Below are 24,023 nucleotides of genomic sequence, written 5' to 3'. Positions count from 1 at the left end.
GGGGTTCAGTTGTATGGGGGCTAAGTGAAATAATGGACCGATTTTAACCATTTTCAATAGGCTTGGGTCAAAACAAACGTGTATTCCAAATTTCGTTAAATTATATTGAAAATTGCGACCTGTACTTTGATAACAACGTTTACATGGACACAATATGGTCGGACGGACATCGACTCAGAAATTAATTCTGAGTCGATCGGTATACTTTAAGGTGGGTATAGTACTAATATTTTAATGCGTTACAAACATCAGCACAAACGCCCACTATAGTGGTTTAAGTTATACGTAAGGTAAGGGTTCCCATTATAGTAGTGTAGGGTATAATGAGAATAGGTTCTTGAACAGAATTTTGTCTATTTAATAGAAAAAGTTCTTACAGAAGCTCTATTTTATAGATCTTTGCAGAAATATTGTGCTATAGAACATCTTATAGAAAATCTTCTCCATAGAAAATAAGAGAGTAGATCTTCAAAATATATATATGGAAAATATCACCTATTCCACTTACTTAATTCTACACGACATTCAATTTATATGAAACATTAAACAAATCTTATAATATTTAACATTAACTTGCAACATTTCTTTTATAATTTCCTAACAGTCAGATAATTGGATTCCTTTTATTACTTCATTACTTTCAGACAAGTTAAAACCGTTTTTCTTAACAATATTTCTAGGAGGGTGAATCATTTTAGCATTTGGTCTTGACCGACACTATAATTTCTTTACTTGTCTATATATAATTTTCTTTTTTAATAATTCTTTACAGACTTATTTTGCTTCAACCATTTTCATCTTGTAACATTTTGAGTTGTTTGTTGTTTATTGTTTTGTGTTAAAAAGTTTTTTTCTTTTCTTTTTCATATAGAAAACAAAACAAGTAAATATGTATAAATACATTTGATAGGAAATCGATGTTATAAATCAAAGAAAACCCAAGCTGTTCAACTATTTTTACAAAAAAAAGAAAAAATACTTTTTTATCCAACACTCTAACAAACCCAGTTATTTACTTAACTTTCCTGCGAGACCAAAAGTGTTCAAAAATAATATTTTATTATTTTTTTAAACATTGTACTGGTTTTATTTTCATTTTTACAGTAGAAGTCCAATAGAAAACACAGGATATGGCAAAAATTTAGTGGTAAGCGTTGTATTTTATAAAGTACTTTCCGTTACATAGCATTTTTTTATAGGGGGGGATAGAATGAGTGAGTGACAGTGAAAGCAGGCGGAGTTTATATTGTTGTGTCCATTTTCTTAGAGGATTTGTTGTTTTCTTAACAATAGCAGTTAAGTTTAGTTTATAAGTATTAAACATTAGTTAGCTTTTAAATGTGGCCGTTGTTTGGTTTTTCCTTAAGATTTTCTCAAATTTTACTTGTAAAATTTTTATTGGTTGGCTATACATTCCTTTTTTCCGTTTTACTTTATCTTATAAAAAATTCTTTTTTTTTTTATTTTCTACTGATTGTAAAGCATTATTTTATTTATTTATTGTCTTGTTTTCGGTTGTTTTGTGAGATTTTTTTTTATTTTGCTCTCAACTTATTTTTTGGGATAAAAATGAATAGAATTTATTGCATGTCAGTTCATGTTGTTTACTTAGAAAATAACAAACTAAAAATAAAAAAAAAAAATATATGGAACAGATACAATTTTGTTTTTCTAAAAAATATGTACACATCTATAACAACAACTTTATTTGTTAGTTATAGATTGTTGTTAAAAAATATATACATATATTGCAAATATACATAAATATATTATAAGGACGAAGATTAAAAGTAAAAATATTTTGTATGTTATGCGTTCCGAAAAACAACAATACCAGATGAAAATTCGGATGTTATAGTCCCACGTTCTGTTATTTAAAAAAAAGTAAGAATGTAGGGTATCATATGTTAGGCCAAGCCCGAGTATTTTAAAAATTTGGGATTTTTTTTCTAATAATAAAATATTCTGCCTTGACTCCGAAATTTTTTAACAATTTGTTGCCAAACAAAGTGATTTTCTGAAAGAGGGATTCTGAAGAGACTTTGTATGGGGGCTAGGATCAAATGAGGCCCGATCATTATGAAAATTTACACTTATATAGACAACATTTACGGTACGGTTGTATGGGGGCTAGGCGAAATAATGGACCGATTTAAACCATTTTCAATAGCGTTCGACCTTGAGCCAAATGTGGATGTACCAAATTTCATCAAATTATCTTTAAAATTGCGACCTGTAGCGTGAGCACAAGGTTTACATGAACATACAGAAGAACGTACAGACAGACAGACAGAAAGACGGACATACAAAACTTAATCAACTCAGAAAGTGATTCTGAGCCGATTGATATACTTTAAAGTGGATGTACCAAATTTTATCAAATTATCTTTAAAATTGCGACATGTAGTGTGCGCACAAGGTTTACTTGGACATACACAAGAACAGACAGACAGACGGACAGACAAAACTTAATCAAATCAGATAGTGATTCTGAGCCGATTGATATACTTTAAGATAGATATAGGACCAATATTTTTGGGTGTTACAAACATCAGTACAAACGCATAATACCCTTCCCACTATAGTGGTGTAGAGTATAAAAAACTATTTTCATTTGAAAGTGATCTCTGACCAAATAGCCAAACAAAAAATCAAAAAATTCTAAATACAAATTCAACTTCTCCCAAACCTTATATTAATATGTATTTATATCTATTTACTTTTATTGTGAAGTATTGTATTTAATTTAGATTTTAAAATAGATAATGGAAAAACAAATATTTTTGGAAAAAAACTAAATTTCAATTTGACCTTTAGTAAAGTTTATTATGTTTTGTTTTTCAAAAGCATATAAATTTTAATTGGTTTTTTGGGACAAAAAAAAATATTTTTTGTACATATTTACATATAACACCTGATTAGTTTTTCATAAAGTAGAGAAAGAGAGAGATGATAACAGTGTAGAACAAAATAAGGCAAAACTTTTAGAATTACCCACTAGGGAATCAATATGATCGAAACTGCTCATCTAATACTTTTATATATATTTAATGTTTTATCTCAGTTATAATAGTAACCCTTAACTTTAGTCCATTATATGGGCAGAGTTCGTTCCCGAAAAACCAATCAATGCCATTTATATTTTATTCAAATATTTAAAATTAAGTAAATTTTTTTTGAGTTTGCTTATCTTTACATTTTATATGAAAATGTTTATTAAAGCAACTGTATGCATTTATGTATGTATGTATATCCCACAAATATGCACAAGTATTATTAAATTTACAACTTTATTCAATTGTATTTATTGTCTGTTTTAAGCGGAAATTAAATTTAAATCCCACCATCGTATCTACAATAAATTAATGACAAAAAAATACACAGCACAATAAATTATGATGCTTTTTATGCAGAAATAAATTTAAAGAAGAAATTAAATTACAAAAATTACTATAAATAAAACAACAACAATAAATAAAGTAATATAAATTAATTTTAACATACTCGATAAAAATATTATGCTACGAACTACATATATTCTTAATAAATCAAGTCAATTATGACTATATTTGTGTAATCTATCAGGGATGTGAACCTGTTACGTTTTTGAGCACGTATGGATAATGTACTAAAACTTCAAACAAAATATGTTTAACTATCTTAAAGTATGACAATCTGAATCCATTAAAAACTGATTTAAATCGGTCCATTTTGTATACTACATACATATATACCGAGATCACGGCTTTTGTAGCAGAGACTTTCATTTCTTTTAATAAATTACATTAAACAAATGATCGATAGCTTTTAAAAGTTCACAAAGTCAACAACTAAATAAAAAAATAGTAATACATTCTAAAATCTATTCAAATTACATTTAAATTTCACTAAATTGAATTTAACAACACATTTGTAAATTTGCCTTAACTAAATGACTTTCACAGACTATTAATTAAATTCGTGGAAAAAAAAAACTAGTTACAATATACTTTAAAATTTTCATGAGATTACACTTACATAGAGCAATTAAAAAAAAGAGAAAAAACCAGAAAATTATGCATTTGAAGGGTATACGAGTTGTTTTCTATTCTAACAAATTTTGCATTCATTGCTGGAATATGTTAATTATATTAGTCGCTAGTTTTAATTTGATTTTAGTATTTTATTTGCAAATAACTATGCAACAAACTAAAAACAAAAAATAAAAAAAAAATTATTCATTTACACAATCAGCCCAACCAACTAGAAACCCAGCAGCCAAACCTACATGCCATACAATCTTCTAGTTCCACATAAAATATTTATTCGCACAAATTTATTCACTCATCCCTACATTTATTTAGCATACAGCATTTTATTCATTCATTTAGAAAGAAAGAAAAAAAAAAAAAAAATATAGCAAAAAAATTAGCTGCTGCCGCTGCTGCTGCTTAACCACATTCAACTAGGCAGCTATTCATCCAGCTATCCATCTAAGTATGAATGCCACAATATTACATAAAATTACAATGCATCCATCACATAAATACATACATACGTATGATTATATCTACATGTTTTAAATATTTCCATTTCTAAACATGCTTTTGTATTGTTTGTACGTATAACCTTTAGCTTAGTGAAATGATTTTTGACTGAATTTTATTTTTCGAGGCCTTGGCCATTAATTAGCCACGAAATTTAATTCCGTTTACATCCATGTATATAACTAAGTTTAGATGTATATATACACATATTAATATATATGCATATGTACATAAATACATACATATGTATATTTACATTTATACAATCATATAGAGACATTTAGTATAAATCAGAGATAGGCAACTAAGATTTATTGTCTGTACCCCTATTGAAAGAAGAAGAAGAAGTCTAGTCTATAGTCTAGTCTATAGTCTTGTCTATAGTCTAGTCTACAGTCTAGTCTATAGTCTAGTCTAGTCTAGTCTATAGTCTAGTCTATAGTCTAGTCTATAGTCTAGTCTATAGTCTAGTCTATAGTCTAGTCTATAGTCTAGTCTATAGTCTAGTCTATAGTCTAGTCTATAGTCTAGTCTATAGTCTAGTCTATAGTCTAGTCTATAGTCTAGTCTATAGTCTAGTCTATAGTCTAGTCTATAGTCTAGTCTATAGTCTAGTCTATAGTCTAGTCTATAGTCTAGTCTATAGTCTAGTCTATAGTCTAGTCTATAGTCTAGTCTATAGTCTAGTCTATAGTCTAGTCTATAGTCTAGTCTAGTCTAGTCTATAGTCTAGTCTATAGTCTAGTCTATAGTCTAGTCTATAGTCTAGTCTATAGTCTAGTCTATAGTCTAGTCTATAGTCTAGTCTATAGTCTAGTCTATAGTCTAGTCTATAGTCTCGTCTATAGTCTAGTCTATAGTCTAGTCTATAGTCTAGTCTATAGTCTAGTCTATAGTCTAGTCTATAGTCTAGTCTATAGTCTAGTCTATAGTCTAGTCTATAGTCTAGTCTATAGTCTAGTCTATAGTCTATCTAGTCTATAGTCTAGTCTATAGTCTAGTCTATAGTCTAGTCTATAGTCTAGTCTATAGTCTAGTCTATAGTCTAGTCTATAGTCTAGTCTATAGTCTAGTCTAGTCTAGTCTATAGTCTAGTCTATAGTCTAGTCTATAGTCTAGTCTAGTCTAGTCTATAGTCTAGTCTATAGTCTATAGTCTAGTCTATAGTCTAGTCTATAGTCTAGTCTATAGTCTAGTCTATAGTCTAGTCTATAGTCTAGTCTATAGTCTAGTCTATAGTCTAGTCTATAGTCTAGTCTATAGTCTAGTCTATAGTCTAGTCTATAGTCTAGTCTATAGTCTAGTCTATAGTCTAGTCTATAGTCTAGTCTATAGTCTAGTCTATAGTCTAGTCTATAGTCTAGTCTATAGTCTAGTCTATAGTCTAGTCTATAGTCTAGTCTATAGTCTAGTCTATAGTCTAGTCTATAGTCTAGTCTATAGTCTAGTCTATAGTCTAGTCTATAGTCTAGTCTATAGTCTAGTCTATAGTCTAGTCTATAGTCTAGTCTATAGTCTAGTCTATAGTCTAGTCTATAGTCTAGTCTATAGTCTAGTCTATAGTCTAGTCTATAGTCTAGTCTATAGTCTAGTCTATAGTCTAGTCTATAGTCTAGTCTATAGTCTAGTCTATAGTCTAGTCTATAGTCTAGTCTATAGTCTAGTCTATAGTCTAGTCTATAGTCTAGTCTATAGTCTAGTCTATAGTCTAGTCTATAGTCTAGTCTATAGTCTAGTCTATAGTCTAGTCTATAGTCTAGTCTATAGTCTATCTAGTCTAGTCTATAGTCTAGTCTATAGTCTAGTCTATAGTCTAGTCTATAGTCTAGTCTATAGTCTAGTCTATAGTCTAGTCTATCTATAGTAGTCTATAGTTAGTCTCTAGTTAGGTCTATAGTCTGTCTATAGTCTAGTCTATAGTCTAGTCTATAGTCTAGTCTATAGTCTAGTCTATAGTCTAGTCTATAGTAGTATTCTAGTCTATAGCTAGTCTCTAGTATAGTTATCGTCTCGTTATAGTCAGTCTATAGTCTATCTGCTAGACCCTTTTCTCAATCTAATCTAGTAAGTGAACATGAACGGAAAGTATTTTTCTAAGTTTTTCTATAAGTTTAAATTTCCAAACAGTTGGGGATGTTTAATTGTTGAATGAATCATATTTAATTTAATCAAAACTAGGAACATCAGAAGACTAAGAAACTTTAGCAAACAAGGAAGATTTTTTAGTTTGACCTTTTTTCGCAAACTGTTACTCAAACCAGTTTGCCTTAATAGTATACACCCCATTTCATGCCTACCGTATAAAAAACGAATACATACTAATAATGAAAACAAAAGTTTTCAACTTCATGTTGTATAAATACTAAGCAACAAACAACAACTCGTAAAAAAAAACAAAACTATGTATTTTTTTTTTTTAACAAAAACATTTATTATTCATATTCAAAGTTTTATATAAATTTATTAAATAATAGAAAAAATAAATAAAAATAAAAGTTAATCAGGCCATATAGTTTTTTAGCTGATGTTGTTATTATTATTGTCGTTATTGTTGATGATACTTTCATACATATGTAATGCTTATAAAAAATGTATAATCTCAAAAAAGCTGAAATTAACATTGAAAGTTTTAGTTGTTGTTTGTAATAGAAAGGACCCGGTAGTTAGAAAGTCAAATTATACTATAGAAATATTAATACATATTTAGTTGGCAATGGTTTAAAATAGATTACTTCTATTACTTTCATTCCAAGGTATGTTAAAGAAAAACAAAAACTTTGAAATGTCTTCTCTACTGTTTTCTTAAAGACATTAAAGTGAAGACAGACTTTCTCTAATTTATAAAAAATATATGAATTTGAAATTTCCATTTATGATAGTCTATCAGTGTAGGGGTCTTGTGTTCGATTCTTACCAGAAACTCTAGTAAGTTTTCACTACAACTGGTGCATTTGTTTTTGTATCGTAATAGACAATAAAGAAATACATAAAAATTCGATACAATCAAATAGTGTCCAAAAACTTCTGGGAAGAGTAACAGGACTTTAGGAATTGCATGGAGTCAAAAAAGCCTAACTATTGTTATCGCATTTTTTTAAAAGTAATTGAAAATAAAATTATAAATATTGAAAATACATATGTATTCAAATTGCCACCTTGGACTTGTGAAATTGTGCCTTATAGTATTATTAATCTAAATTCTTCTAAATTATTTAAAAAGTTTTCTAAATTTGTTGAAGATATTTGAAAATTTGTACAATGGCTGGACGAAATAATTGACTACTTTAGGTCTACAAAAAAAAAACATAGGCCTAACAAAATCTATGCTTACTGACTAACACATTTGCTCTAAATAACTTTCGTTTAAATATGTTTAAGTTCTTTAGTTTTGTCCCCCAAAAAATCTTTAACTAAATTATGTATTAAAATACTTACATATGTATGTATGAATCTTTCTACATTGTTTTAACAACTCTTATGTCCAAAACGGGTGGAAAAGACGTCGAAAATTGTCTGTTAGAGGAGCGAAACTGTAATAAAAATATTTTTATAGCACGAATGAGATTTTACAATCTCGAAAAAATATTTCAAATGTACATGACATCGTCAGCGTGTGTGATAGTCAGGCGTCGTAGTTGTGGTTGTAAATGTCGCTTAGCACTCTAATGCATGTTTGAATGTTCCCGGCAGTTTGGGGTGTTTGACCCGAAACTGTAAAATTTTATACATTAACAGCTTGGTGTCTTGAACTTAATTTTTCTACTTGATTTGAAATGAACAATTAGCTCTTGGGCAGTTTACTTTGTGTAAGTGAATTAACTGCTTTTCAAAGTACTGATTTAAAGTGATTTCAATAAGTCACACTAAAGTTTTTATTGACATAATTTGTTGGTAATAATGTTCAACTTTTTCTTCATTTGGGGCTTTAGGGTTAATGATTACATTTTAAATTACAATAACGATTGAAGCTTTACCAATTACAATTTTTTTTAATCGTAACTGAAGCTTTAAGCTTAAAAATTACTTGTAATTGAATTTTTTCTAATTACAATTACTTGTAATTGTAATTTTTTCCCCTTATACCTACAAACAATTTTAATTAGTAAAACCTTAATTACAAGTAATTGAATTTGGTTATTGGGCATTACATACATTACAAGTAATTGTAATTGGCAAAACTTCAGTTGCAATTAGAAATAACTGTAATTGATTATTGCCTAATGACACATTACAAGTAATTGACCCTGAAATGAATTACTTTATGTTATAATTTTTAAAATAATGAATGCATTGACCCCTTTCAAAACCGCTGGGTCGTTATATTGGTTTACACGATTATGTTTGTATGTGTTGGTTCGTTGTATTATGGTTTTATGGTTGTAGCTAAATATGTGAAGATGTTTCTGCATGTGATCGTCTAACAAATCCTGGTTGTATTCCTCAAATGTGACAAAATAACAAAAAAATATATATATTTTGGATGAGGAAAAAAAAACTAGAGACAACAACCAAAAAATATAAAATAGAATAACGAACGTGCTTTGATAACAAACACTAGAGTGTCGTCTGACATTAAAACAAGTTTGCTCAGCGATTTAACCCATAAATGTCAGATGAAAAAAATTGGAGCGACAGGAAGGGGTTGTTAAAGTATAACATTGACATTTTATTTAGATTTAAAGCGAAATGTCTTAAATTAATTGTTTTAGCAATTTATTTCCCATATAAAAATTTTGACTTACTTAACTCTTAGTAGTAGGGTTCTATAAATCGACTTTCGAATAATCGAACAATCGACTTTTTGTCGAAAAAAGTCGAAAAGTCGAAGTCGACTATTTTGTTCCAAAAAAGTCGATAACTCGACTATCGTCTATGAAAAAGTCGAAAAGTCGACTTTGTAAATAAAAGTCGAAAAAAGTCGAAAAGTCGGAAAGTCGAAAAAAGTCGAAAAGTCGAAAAAAGTCGAAAAGTCGAAAAAAGTCGATAAGTCGAAAAAAGTCGAAGAAAGTCGAAAAAAGTCGAAAAGTCGAAAAAAGTCGAAAAGTCGGAAAAAGTCGAAAAGTCGGAAAAAGTCGAAAAGTCGAAAAGTCAAAAAAAGTCGAAAAAAGTCGAAAAGTAGAAAATAGTCGAAAATTTTAAAAAAGTGGAAAAGAGGTCAAAAACTCTAAAATAGTCGGAAAAACTCGAAAAAAGTAAAAAATAGTCGAAAAAAGTCGAAAAAAAAGTCGAAAATAGTCAAATAGTCGTAAAAAATCGAAAAGTCGAAAAATCGGAAAAAGTCGAAAAGTTGAAAAAAGTCGAAAAAAGTCGAAAAAGGTCGAAAAAAGTCGAAAAGTCGAAAAAAGTCGGAAAAAGTCGAAAAAAGTCGGAAAAAGTCGAAAAGTCGAAAAAGGTCGGAAAAAGTCGAAAAGTCGGAAAAAGTCGATAAGTCGACCATTTATAAAATACTAAAAGTCGAAAAGTCTAAAAGTCGACTTTTAAATAAATGAAAAAGGTCGAAAAGTCAAAAATTCGACTTTTCATAAAATGGAAAAAGTCGAAAGGTCGAAAAGTCGACTTTTAACTAAATGCAAAAAGTCGAAAAGTCGAAAAGTCGACTTTTCGTTTCAACTATAGAACCCTACTTAGTAGGTATAAGCAGAGAGTGAAAGATGAGTTCTCTGTCCGATTTTTTTCTAATGTATCAAGAATTTTCTTCTTTTCAGATCAGCCAAAGTTACTGGCTTTTTGTTATAAATGTCAAAAATCATGTCGACTCACAAAAGTTCATATTATGGCATTTATAAGATACTAGCCATGTCCGTCCTTCTGTCTGTATAAAACACAAAAGGGTACAAAAGTAAAGAGCCTAAGGGCTGAAATATTCTCCTATATAAAGTTTATTTGCTGTTGCAAATAGACAACATCACCGATGTTTTCTCCTAGCCCACAGGACAGACAGACTGACATTGGACAAATATTGATATGTAGGAGGGTCATTAATATGAACTTTTCGATTTTATATTATATTTAAATTTTCACTATCATAAACTTAATATACACAAGTAACTTTTCATTTTTGTTACAACATTATTCTCATTATACGTTTTTTTTTCCTTTTGCTGACTTAAGACAAATGTCATATTTGATGCTAAAAGTGAATTGTGTTAAATGCTGATGATACTGCAATTATTACGAGGGGTGTATCAAAAAACTAAAACTCCATTATTAAGAAATCTATGTTAATAAAGTAAAATAATACATATTTGTTAAATAATATCGATATTTGAATTAAAAAGGAATATATATTAGTTTCTGCAGTTTACAAATATTTCATTAGTAACCCTCGTACTTTAACACATACGCATTGTAGTTGATAATTTGTGGAACACGTTACATTGCATATAATACTATGCATATGTATAAAAGCTTACGTATAAGCATAACACTGCATATTTACAGGCTTCTAACCAACCAACCATTTAAGAATCCTACATTAGATTCTGTTCGCATTAAGGTTTTTTAAACTATATGACTGTCAGAATATGACTAGCTAACTGGGCTGACACATATACCCATTTCATGGCTCGCATAGACTTTTTAACACATCAACAAAAGACATTTTGAAATACCATAGAATTTCAGACAGTTGTCAGGTTTGTTTTTTTTTTTCATACTTTAGCAAATGTGTGATGAATTCATATATTTACTGGCAAACAAATAGACTGACAGAGAGACAGACAGATAGTTATACATTTTTTTGTCTTCTTTTAATCATTGTTAGCGTTTGGTATATTTCTTTGATATAACTAGTACTCACATACACCCATTTATATGTATACATAAAGCATTTTAGTTTTAAATTTTTTTTATATTTTTGTTAAGAAGAACAAAAACCAAAAGAGAGAAGAAACAAAACTAGCTCGTGGACATTTTTTTTGGTTCGTGATGACAACCGTACCAACACTTGCCTTTTCATCAATTTGATGTTGCTGTTAAAGCTGTATGCAGTTGCACCAAGAAAAAAAAATTAAACTCACACAAAAACACCCACTCTTAGAACATGCAGCAAACGTGCATAAATGCATATGTGTCCATAACTTACACACATACACATACATATGTAGTTATTTATATAAACCCTGTGTTTTAGTAGTTAAGCCGGGTGTTCTGTTTGTCTGTGTTTGTGAGGGAGCGCCTGTTTGCATACATGCTAGATTATGCACTGTTGCTTTCGGTTGTTACATCAGCTGCCTTAAGGTTGTTCTTGGTTATTCCTGTCCCTGCGTGTGTGTTCATGTAGGTTTCAATGGGGATGAGCCACTGTTTACATGTATATCAGTATATTTGGCTTTGCTTGTTGGTTGTTTGATGGGAATGATGATATGTTGTCAGGTTCTTTTTTTATTTCTAGAATATTTGTATTTGTACTGCGAGAAAAGTTTTTATTGCAATTACTTTAAGGTAGAGAAAACACGTATTACTTGCAGTAATATTAAATTGAAATTTTCTTAAAGGCGAGACCTATTTAAAGTGTTTACTGATTCCACTAAGATACTCAAAGTAAGGGCATTTGTTACTGATATTTGAGGGCTCACTTAAAGGCTCGTGTCTTCCACTTTTTCCAAAGCCATGCCCTTTACTTGGACTCTCTAAGATTTAAGGCCTCGGATCAGTTCCTTAGGCTCATATCTTGCCTACCGTTCGGAATTTTGATTTACTCTCTGAGGTAAAGTTGTAGCTTTTGTCATAAAAAACAAAAGTTGTAAACATATAAAACTTCATCTCAAAATCAAAATCCGAAAAAACTTAAAAATATTCGATTTTTTACGTACATAAGTGCTTCTGTAAATTAGGCGTATACTTAATATTTTTATTGTCAATAAATAATTAACACGTATACGTATAGGTGTTGCTAATAAAAGCACTGCAATTTCACAATGTAAAACTTTCCACTTGAAATAAAGACTTTATTATACCCTACACGACTAAAGTGGGAAGGGTATTATGCGTTTGTGCTGATGTTTGTAACGCATTCAAATATTAGTACTAAACCCACCTTAAAGAAAGTGACTTGAATATACGCAATTCATTTATTAACACTGTTATTGCAATGAAATTTAACACAGGCAAATATATCCAGCCCATTTTATCGGGATCGGTCCACTTTTTATTCTATCCCCCATATAAAGCCTCTTTTAGAAAATTTGTTTTTCGTCAATAAATTGCTTAAATAAATCGGAATCAAGTTAATATTCAAGATAAATGCTTTATTATGAAAAATAAATCACATTTAATATTCATAACTGGTGTAGGGTATGGTCGGCCACACCCAACTATACTTTATTACTTGTTTTGTTTTTAAAAATATTTAAAAATTTGTTTTAAATACTGAAATATGATTAAGGATTGCTGTGCATTGCCAAAAATAAAACATATATTGTAATTGCTCATTTTCAAGGACATTTCTAAACCAAAGACGCTAATATTTTATTGTTGAAAACCCAAATGCGAACAGACAGTTTAGAATAGTTTCACATATGAATCTGCAAATTTATAATTCTAAACACTGTTTTTGAAGAAAGGTATTTGTTTTTTGTTTAATTGAAATTTTAACATTATTTTTCTCTTAGTGTAAAGGCATTTATGTAAATATATGTACATATTTATGCATGTATTTAATTGCATATTCTCTATATTTATGATGCATTCTATGCTGTGCTGCATGTTCGCATACAAACACACGCGTGCTTGAAAGTATGTGAATCTCCTAGCTGATGCCACGAAGGACGTTAAATGAAATTTACATTTTGTTGCAAGTTATGAAGAAAAAATATATAGTTTTTTCTGCTGTTAAAATGAAAAATTAAATAATAAAAAAAGGAATGTAGAGCAAACATTTGATGGAAAGAAAAGAAAGAAAGAAAAACTCCATACACTGAAAGAAACACATGTGCTCCTTTTTATTTATATTTTTGAGAACTATTAAAAACAGGAAAACTAAGGTGCTAAAAGAAGAAATATATGTATGTCTGAGGCTTTAAAATTTAACATTTATGTAGTGGAAATCTTTAAAGACTTCCATTTTTTGGTTTGTTGTTTGTTTAATACTACCTATATTGATTTCAATTTTAATAAAGCCATAAGTTATAAAAATATAAAAATAATCATAAAATAAAATGAAGTAGTAGCCAATGTCTGATAAAAAAATATCCAAATACAGATGAACATATAACCCTGCAGTTTTATAGGGATGTTTTAAACAAGCCATCAATGATGTGAAGCTGCAAGGAGAACTTCAATTTAGATTTCTTGGTTATGCAGTATAACTTTTTCTCTGGATTATAAAAAACAAAATCCTGTAGGATACATTAAATCGAAAACTTGCTGGAAAATATTTTTATATCGGCATGTGTGTTTGTGTGTACTTATTAAATATTATGATCACTATAAATACAACCAACAACGGAAAAAAAAAGAAAAAGAAAACACGTAACCTGATGTTAAATACAGCTGATAGTGCAACATAGAACAAAAAAGTAAATTTATAACCTAAAAGCAGCAGCAATAGCAGTTTGTATGCAGAAGCAAGCAACTCTAGACAGCACCTTTGCTATATATTGAAAATAAATATTATAAGCAAGATTTTTTTTGTCTCCTTTTCAACCATCTATAGTTTCTGTTTTATTTTACTTCATATGAGCATAAAATATGCCATTAAACTCTCTCGTATATGAAAAGGTGCTTCAGCAACATTTATTTAAAGGCTAAAACACTACAATAAATTGTGTCATCTATAAACTGTTGTAGTTTGTAGTTTGAAAGTATATGTATTGGTTAAGAATGTTTAAGTGTTTGTGTGGGGGCTGTATAGTAGAAAAGTAGAGAAGTTTTATTCTTGGTATTGCTATAGTCATATATGTATAAAATAGGTACGAGTATTCGATAATAAATCAATACTGAAAAAGTAAATATATTGAAAAAGACAACCTCTGCCATACAACTTTAGAGTTTTTTGTTCATTCTTTTTTAAAAATGGAGTTAAATTTTTAAAATGCTTGAAGGGGTAATAAAAAATTGCTTAATAGTGGTTGAGCAGTTATTGTGAAATATTTAGGTCTTAATTTATATCAATATTATTTTTACAATATGATTTGATTGTAGAAAATGATTGGAGTGGAAATTTGAGGGTTTTCTTTTAATTTGTAAAGACAAATTTATGGTTAGCTTAGACCTTTTTCCATATTTCTGGAAATATATGGATTCTGGATTTAATGAATAGTTCATTTCTTAAGGCCAAGAACGAACAAACCGACTTCCTATCCTGAAATGAACCCTATACAGGAGATAACAAAATATTCCAATCACTTCTCTCTTACTAGTTTTCAACAGATATTGAAACATGCTGCCAAGTGGAATCATGATGGAATATAACGCTTTCATGTCTGTCCACATATACTGGAAGTTTTTCGGCAAATTCTTGTTTCGAACGAATCAATTGCATTCGTTAGAGGCTTGATGGTCTGGCCAGGTCTCAGCAGCTCATAATAAAAATGGGATCCTTTCTCGATATGGAGCATTATCTTAGCGCCATAGATTAATTTTTCATCTTAAATAATGATTCGGAAAAAAAGTTTTATTTTATAAAGTCTTTTAAGATATTCGACATTCGATTTAAACCTACCTACATTGCAAGTGACAGGAAAGACTTCTGGGGGAAGTTTGTTCCACATGCGGACAGTACGACTAAGGAACGAATTCTCTCTGTAGTGCATTATACGATCTACTCGCCAATCGCCCACAAATGGTTGTGCTCTTGCTGAATGTCGTGTGTTACATGTGAATTCGGGAACAAGTTTCCTAATTTCATAAGATCACATTGCATTATAGTATCGATAGAACAGTGTTACGCACTCCACATTGCGACGATGCTCCAGTGAAACAAGTGACAGGAAAGACTTCTGGGGGAAGTTTGTTCCACCTGCGGACAGTGCGACTAAAGGACGAATTCCCCCTGTAATGCATTGTATGATCCACTGGCCAATCGATCACAAATGGGTGTACTCTTGCTGAATATCGTTTGTTACGTGTGAATATGTGGGTTTCGGGAACAAGTTCCCTAATTTCATAAGAACAAATTCCATTATAGTATGGATAGAACAATGTAACGCACCCCACATTACTCCGACGATTCTCCAGTAAATCAATAGAGTTGGGTACCCTATTGTCACCGATAAGTAGCTTCGCCCTCTCCTGTACGCGGTCGAGTAGCCCCCAAAATTGACTTTGAAGCGCCGGCCCATACATGAGAGTTGCATTTCATTATCGGATATAGGTGGTGTGGATATTATGGAGGTCAAAGGGAGTAAAGTATGTTTTACACCTTTTAAGAAAACCCAGACACCTGGATGCTCCTTTCGACACTTGAAATATGTGTTTAGTCCAGCGAACATCACACTGTATTCTCATGCCCAGAACATTAAGAGATTCTGACTCCTTAATATTTACACCACCCATAAATATAGATGAAGCAACATGATTTGTCGTGCGTTAGAACACAGCATTGAGTCTTACGTGCGTTGAAATAGACTCTATTAGCACGACCCCATTCAGATATTGCCACTAGATCTTGATTAAGTGAGTCATTTATGTTTTGCCTCATTGCCCCAATCTCCCAAGGACTTGGCCTATAATTGAATGACAAATGTTGCTATCATCTTCAAAAGAGTAGATAGGGTTGGAAGTTTGACATAAAAGAAGGGTTGGAAGTTTGACAACCCTTCATAAAAACACATTCCATTATAGTGCCTATAGAACAGTGTAACGCACCCACATTACTCCGACGATGCTCCAGTGAATCTATAGAGTTGGATACCCTATTGTCACCGATAAGTAGCTTCGGCCTCTCCTGTTTGTGGTCGAGTAACCCCCAAAATAGACTTGGAATATGAGAGTTGCATTCCATTTTAGATCGCATGTAGGTGGTGTAGATAGTAAGGAGGTCAGAGGGAGTGCAGTACGTTTTACAACTTTTAAGGAAACCTAGACATTTGAATGCTTCTTTCGACACTTGAAATATGTGTTTAGTCCAGCGAACATAACACTGTATTCTCATGCCCAGAGCTTCTGACTCCGTAATACTTACACCACCCATAAATATAGATCAAGCAAGATGATTTGTCGTGCGTTAGAACACAGCATTGAGTCTTACGTGCGTTGAAATCGACTCTATTAACACGACCCCCTTCAGATATTGCCACTAGATCTTGATTAAGTGAGTCATTCATGTTTTGCCTCATTGCCCCAATCTCCCAAGGACTTGGCCTATAATTGAATGACAAATGTTGCTATCATCTTCAAAATAGTAGATAGGGTTGGAAGTTTGACATAAAAGAAGGGTAGCCCCAAAATATACTTTGAACATGAGAGTTGCATTCCATTTTATATCGCATGTCGGTGGTATATATAATAAGGAGGTCAGAGGGAGTGAAGTATGTTTTACAACTTTTAAGGAAACCCAGACACTTGAATGCTTCTTTCGACACTTGAAATATGTGTTTAGACCAGCGAACATAACACTGTATTCTCATGCCCAGAACTTCTGACTCCTTAATATTTAAACCACCTATAAATTTAGATGAAGAAAGATGATTTGTCATGCGTTTGTGCGTAAAAACACAAAATTGAGACTTACGTGCTTTGAAATCGACTCTATTAGTACGAGCTCATTCAAAGATTGCCTCTAGATCTTGACTGAGTCATTCATGTTTTGCCTTATTGCCCCAATCTCCCAAGGACTTGGTCTATAATTGAATGAATAATAATGAAAAATGTTGCTATCATCTGCTAAAGAGTAGGTAAGGTTGGATGATTTAGAAAGATAAGAAATAGAGTAGTAGAAAGAACGGAGCATTGCGGTTAAATTTCTAGTTTAAAAAAATCGGATTAAAAGGTACAATTAATATAATTTTCTTATACAATAGGAATACCTCTCAAAAGATGGGTGTTAATGTACTAAATACGAGAAAAATAAAAATAATTTCTCATGTTCAGTATTTTAAAACACTTCGATGGTTAGTTATTCCTACATGAGGTTCCCAAAAAGGCTGTTCCTAGGGACACTCTATTATACAATTAAAAATTTATTTTAGGTTTATTGCTGTTTTGTCAATATTATAAAATAAAATACTTCTATTAATTTCCAAAATACATTTCAAAATACTTCTTAAGTCTAACTAATTGCTCTCTCAACAGCTGTATTATCACATCATAGACTTGAATTTATGGTGGGGGTCTTCTAATGTATTAAATATTTTGTTTACATCAAACAATTAAGTTAGACAAATGTTTAAATCTCCCCTTACCAAAGAACAAATTTTCATTATTACAATTTCATTAGCTATAGTCTGCAGCAGATTGTAGGGTATTAAATGGACTACAAAAAAAAAAAAAAAAAAAAACAATAATTGCCATCAATAAATTAAAATATCAAGTTATTCTAGTCCCTCACCACCAACACTAACATACAATTCGGTTTGAAATTTATTTATTTTTGAGAAGAAGTTCAACAACAACAGCAAAAAAAAAAAAACTAAAGAAGAAAATTTATTTATTGTACTTACCTCCAGCTGGTGCTACACAGTAGAATAAATGGGCAATCACCAGAGCCCTAAAAGGGACAGTTATTTGCATTGCGACGTTGAATTTATAACACAGCTCCAACAAACAACAACAACAACAATAGAGAGCAATGTATAAAACGATTTGATTTGAATTATTTTATTTTTATTTCACTATATGAATTTTGATGAAACACTTTTGCACAGTTTGGTAATAAATTTATATATTTTTTTTTTTTTTTTGATTTTTTGTTTAATTCTTTGGTGGTTGTATTTGTAATGATGAAATTTTATTTTTTGGTAGTTGTTTGTTAATTTTCTTGGTTTTCAGTTCCGTTGCCTAAGTAGGTGTGATGTTTTTTTTTGAACACGTTTTGGTTTTTGGAAGCAGACACTAACAACTAACGTTTTTTTTTTTGTTGGTTGTTGTTTTTCTTTTGTTGAAATAATGAATTTATTTTTGTTATAGAGTCCTGTTGCAAGTAGTTGAAATTTGTTTTTATAGACGTAGTATTAGTAATAGTAGCAGTATTAGTAGTAGAGTGTTAATTTACTTTTATTTTTTTTTATTTGTTATAAATTTTTAAAACTAAGTGCTATTTTAATGAAAGGGGTGGGTTTTTTTTAATTTTTGTTTTCTTACTTTTCTTCTTTTTTATCTCTTGCTATTAAAAAAAAACTTTTATTTAAGGTGTTGCAGCAGCCTTAAAGATTTGTTTTTCTTTTTGGTTTTCTTAAGAAGAAAGTTTCAAATATTATTATGTTTTTATAAGTTGAGCAGCTAAATGGTTGTTTGTGTTTTTAAAGTGCATTGTCTGAGAATTGACACAATACACTAACATTTTTATACAAGTGGCCATAAGTTTAAATATTTGTTCATAATTTTAATAGTTTTTTTGTCTCTTAATAGTTGTTATTTTTTATAATAATAAGCTCACGTCTCTTTAGGATATTTTCAAACACACACATAGAAGAAAACACTTGATAGAGAGTCAAATTATTTTATCACTTGTAACCAACAACAACAACAGTACCTTCATCAGTGTCATTGTCGTCAACATCTTTCTAACAATCACTCTTTAAAGCCCGTCTATAATAATCAGAAAAAACAACAATAGCAAGAACAGGATGTAGAACAACCACAACAGCAGGAGCAATCAATGTGTGTAATATACAGAGTTGCATTTTTTATTTACTTAACGGCGCCATAAGTTTTTGTTTTCGTTTCCTTTCCTCTCTAACCAACAGCACTCTGTCATTCAGTCACAAAAAAACTCACAGTCTTAGACACATACACTTTTGCACATGCTGACAAATACTTATGACTCTCTATCATAAACATAAAACGTTTTGTATTTTTTCACTTTTTTTCTTTACACGTTTTTTTTAGCTTCTTGGGCTGCTTGCTATGCTTCTGTGGTAGTTTCCTTTATGTAGTTGAAGTTGTAGTAGTAGCAGTAGCATTAACTTTAGTTGTTGGTATGAGTGTTTAGCGCGAACTTATGCTTTAAGGCTTTAGGGGTGAATTCTTCTTTTCCTTTCCGTCTGTTTGAGTGTGTTAGCAGTAGTGGTAGTGGAAGTAAGTAGTAGTTAGTTGTAAAATTGTGTAGCAGGTTTTTAAAACTCTAAGAGGGGGTGTATGTTTATGTGTAATTTTAGTTTTTGTTCTTTTGTTTTAAAAGTAAATAGTTGTAGAAACTTTTAAATTTTGTTTCATCACTACGTGCCACATCATTCCCAGCATCATTGTCAACGTTTTAAAGTAAATCTGTAAAGGGAACAAAATATAAAGAAAAAATTTCTTATTTAGTTAAGTTTTCTGTTAAATTCTTAGGTATTAGTTGTTTACAACATATTGAAGACAATATGGAGGGAGAAAAATTATTAATGTCAAAGGAATTTTGTTTTTGGCAAGTCTTTAAGATTCCTAGAAAACAAAAATTTTAATGCTAGAATAAATGAAATATATTACTTTAGAGAAAAATATAGAGAAACCCAGCACGATCGAAAGTCCCATATTGATTTGTTCATTTCATTTGTAACATATCGAAGCTTTGGTTGCAGATCTACTTGCATATTTATTAGATCCTTAATTGATCTAGTCATGTCAGTCCGTCCATTCGTCTCTTAAAAACTCGCAGGATTTAAAGGTGTTAGAAATCTAAAATTTCATACATTTTTGTTTTATATATATTAGAAACTCCGCTAAATATACGAGACGTTTAATTTGTATTCAAAGTGGGAAGTAACTTATTTCCTTCGCCTGGGTAAGAATCTTGTCACTATGTGAAGGCTTACGTACACTCAGTTGTCAGGTCTTTGCGAGCTTATTGGTCTTCTTTGGACTCAACTCGCTGTAGGTTCTCGATTTCTAGGAGACTATAACTAAAGGTTTCTCATGCAACCATGAAATGATTGTAGCAATTTTCGCTTTATAATCATGATAAAGACGATACCTTATTGTCCATTGCTGGATCACGTAGTCAAGGTGGATGTTAGTAGTGCCGAGGGCCTATATGGCCAATTAGTGTATAAATAAATTAGCTGTTAACAGCTCCCCTCAGCTTTAGTGTAAAGCGTGTAAAGTTAACCAGCACACGTACGCCGTCACTGTGTGTATGATCCAAATAATATAATGATGTAGGAGAAGCGGACAGAACTAAAGTAAGGAAACACGACGGTTTTCTGGGACCGGTATAGTTAGGAAAGTGGTGAAACAGACTTATCGTTAGACGGCGGAATAACACTGACGTTCATCCCAGGATCTTGGAGTATGGGGGCAGATTTTTAAGGACTGTAATGTAGACGACCTTCTCCTTTGGAGAATCTTCTGCCACTCAGAAGTTTGGGGAAGTGGATCTGTCCTGCGGTGGTGAGCATGATATCACCATCAATATTTACTCAGGGTAGGAAGTCAGAGTCATCCGGCTAAGGGGAACCAATATAGCCTCTCAGAAGAAGGTCATCTACATGTCGCGAAGGATGCCAATCTTGTTCGCCAAGCCGCCCTGGAGGAGTTACCACGGAGCTCTTCACGAGATTTTCCTATACTAGCCGAATGAAAGAAGACATGGCAATGAACTGCACCCCTAAATCTCTGGCATTTCCGGCTAAGAATTAGCAGATGATTGGAAACTTTTGCTAAGCTTGTTGAACTTAGTCCAGACTCCAAGCTTGAGGTAATTCAAGCATCTAAATCACCACTCTGGTTGTTAATAGCAGTGTGGATTCCACCACCCATAAGTAATCTTCTTAAAAACCAATGGAAGTTTGTTGTTTTTATATGAAACAAGTAGGAAAGTATGTGGTATATTTTAAAAACTATTTTTCATAAATTATTTGTTGAATTTTACCTTAATTCCGATGTATTTAAGCAATTTATTGATGAAAAACTAAATTTCTAAAAAATGTTTTTTATGGGAGTTAGGGCAAATATGGTAGTTAGGGTCAAGTTGGGAAGAGGGATGTAATTTTATATAAAGTTTAGTTATCATTATCATCGCGATACTAATAGTTATAAGTAAATTTTTAGACGTTTAAGATATTTTTAAAAAAGGGGTTTGTATGTACCAGCCGGACAGACGGACGGACATGTCTTAATCGACTCAGAAAGTGATTCTTAGTCGATCGGTATACTGTAGTACCAATATTTTAATGCATTACAAACATCAGCACAAACGTATAATACCCTCCCCACTATAGGGTATAAAAACTGTGTAGTAAACCAATGTTAACTTTAATAATCTTTTTTGCATAAGGCATAATATATTTCAAAATAAAAAAACCTATCGTCATTTTCCCTTAACTATTTAAAACCCATAATTTTGTATAAAAAATTCTATAAATTGTAAAATGTCTAAATTCCCCAAAATGGTAGCAGGTGTTAAAAATAGTTAAACAATTTTACAAATTCAACCTTCGAGCATAATTTTCAGCAATGAAATTATTTGTCTAAAAAAGAAGAACTTTTTTAAAATAAATTTTCACACATTTTCTTAAACAGTTACACCCATACATATGTTTATACAGACATCTACATATAGTACATGGACACATTCATAACAGCTGTCACACCAAAGCAGACTATCCTACTTTTTTTAATAATTTAAAACTTAGGATACCAAATAAAGAAATGCTTGAAAAAAAACGAAGTTAAAACGTTTTAGTTTTTAACACCTACATTTTGTGACACTTAAACAATTAATTCAATTGACATTTTGTTGACTGTTGAAAATTTTCCATTTTTTTGTCTTTTGTTTTTTCCCACTTTAGTTTGAAGAAAATGTTTTTATTTTTTCCTTTTAAGTCTCTAGAGAATATTAAATTCTTTTTTATGATATTAGAAGTGTCAATTTCAAATTAAAATCTTGTTATATGAAGTTTTGTGTTTTTTGGCATATAGTTATAAGAAAGAAATCTTTGTTGTAGGAAATTTTTATTTTCAGATTTTATTATTGTCTGTATTACTTAAAGAAATTGTCCATTTAGGTTTTTGTAAAATGTTAGGGAATATAATAGGTTTTCTAGTAGGTGTTAAGAGATGCTGAAAAGGTATATGTCATAAAGAAGTATACATGTCATATCCTGCAGTACAGTGGGTGGATGGTAGCAGTTTTTAGAACTGTAGCTATCATTCGTTTGCCATTGATCCTCAAAATAATGTTAATGCTATTAAGTGCAATTTATAATGAAAGAGTTTAAATTTTAAATTGTAACTTAAACCTCTTAAAACCGTTAAAAGGAAAACTTAACATATTTTTTTGCAACATCTAACACATATTTTAAGGTTAGAGCAAAAAAAAACAATATAAAAACTTTTTCAACAATTAATTGGACATTTAAATTTAGTTTTTCAACAAACTTTATTAAAATCTTACACTAACACCTATCAGGGGCTTCAGTCATCACTTGGAGTATAATATTTTCTATTTATTATAACTGGTGTTAGTTTTCCAATTTTGTGTTTTTTTTGTGTGTTCTTTCTTTTACCTCAAAACATGTTTAAAAACTTTTTAATAAAACTAAAAATATATATGAGATAAAGTATGGAAAAAATAAGAATAAAACTTTGTACCATAATCAAACTAAGAAACATGCAGCAGAAAATAAAGACAACAAGTCATAGTCATTTAAAAAGTTTTACTAAATATAGTTCAAAATAAACTAAAATGAAATAAATAAGTAAAAATTTATTTTAAATATTAAGTTAAGTTTTTTCTTATGCAAAAGATTTTAACACTTGTATTAAAACACACAGAAATATTCAAACAAATGTGGTTTAAAGTTCTAAAAGCTGGCAACTCACTTTTAAAATAAAGCAGGAAAGGGAAGTAAATACAACAATTTAATTATATTTTCAAAAAAAATCTCTTATGCTTAAAAAACATTTTTAAATTTTAAAGACATTTTTAACTTACTATCACATACACTGTTCAAAACTAAAATACTTTTGTTAAATGTTTTTTAACAATTTTATTACACAATTTTAAGAAGATAAATAAAATTAATTAGAAAACTTTTATAAAATGTTCTCTTGAAAAAATTAAAAAATAAACCCGAAGAAATTAAACTATTAAACGTGTTTTCTAGGGTTTGAATGTTGAAAAATCACTGTCAAGTCTAAATGATGATTTTCGAAAATAATCTACAAAGACACACACCTACAAACACTTACATAGACATATTTCCCGGCCTCTCTATACCTATCTAAATGCTCTCTTTGCTCTACAAAAAAAAATCTATTTGTTTTCATTGAGTGTGTGATAAAATTTTGCAAGTAACTGTAAAAATGTGTTTGTCTATATATATATTTTTTTCATTTACCTACTTCCTATTTCCTCTTGCTCTTTTACTTCCTATTTTAGTATAGAAATTAAAATAAAAAAATCTATATAATGTA

The 24,023-nt window shown here is 30.5% G+C and overlaps 1 protein-coding gene across 12 annotated transcripts in view; it reads right to left on the bottom strand.

The window, feature by feature from the left end:
* The window catches only part of LOC119602889 (disintegrin and metalloproteinase domain-containing protein 9), a 333,169-nt gene extending 309,468 nt beyond the window's left edge, over positions 1-23,701 (bottom strand). For all 12 annotated transcript variants that reach the window (XR_005231379.1, XR_005231380.1, XM_037954681.1 and 9 more), the window contains exons 1-2: positions 23,542-23,701; positions 18,128-19,892 (exon numbers count right to left, since the gene is read on the bottom strand). Coding sequence is in view for 10 of the 12 variants with exons in the window: in XM_037954681.1 (XP_037810609.1) it covers positions 18,128-18,197 (70 nt within the window). In the remaining 2 variants the exon portion in view is untranslated. The remainder of the gene's footprint in view (positions 1-18,127; positions 19,893-23,541) is intronic.
* Positions 23,702-24,023: the final 322 nt, after the last annotated feature.

This window comes from Lucilia sericata, unplaced genomic scaffold (genome assembly GCF_015586225.1).
Source record: "Lucilia sericata isolate MDLA Ls3-8-SP2 unplaced genomic scaffold, ASM1558622v1 Contig000260F_arrow, whole genome shotgun sequence".
In the NCBI taxonomy this organism is placed as follows: domain Eukaryota; kingdom Metazoa; phylum Arthropoda; class Insecta; order Diptera; family Calliphoridae; genus Lucilia; species Lucilia sericata.
The sequence above is the reverse complement of the archived record's forward strand: the minus strand, read 5'-3'. Positions and strand labels throughout refer to the sequence as shown.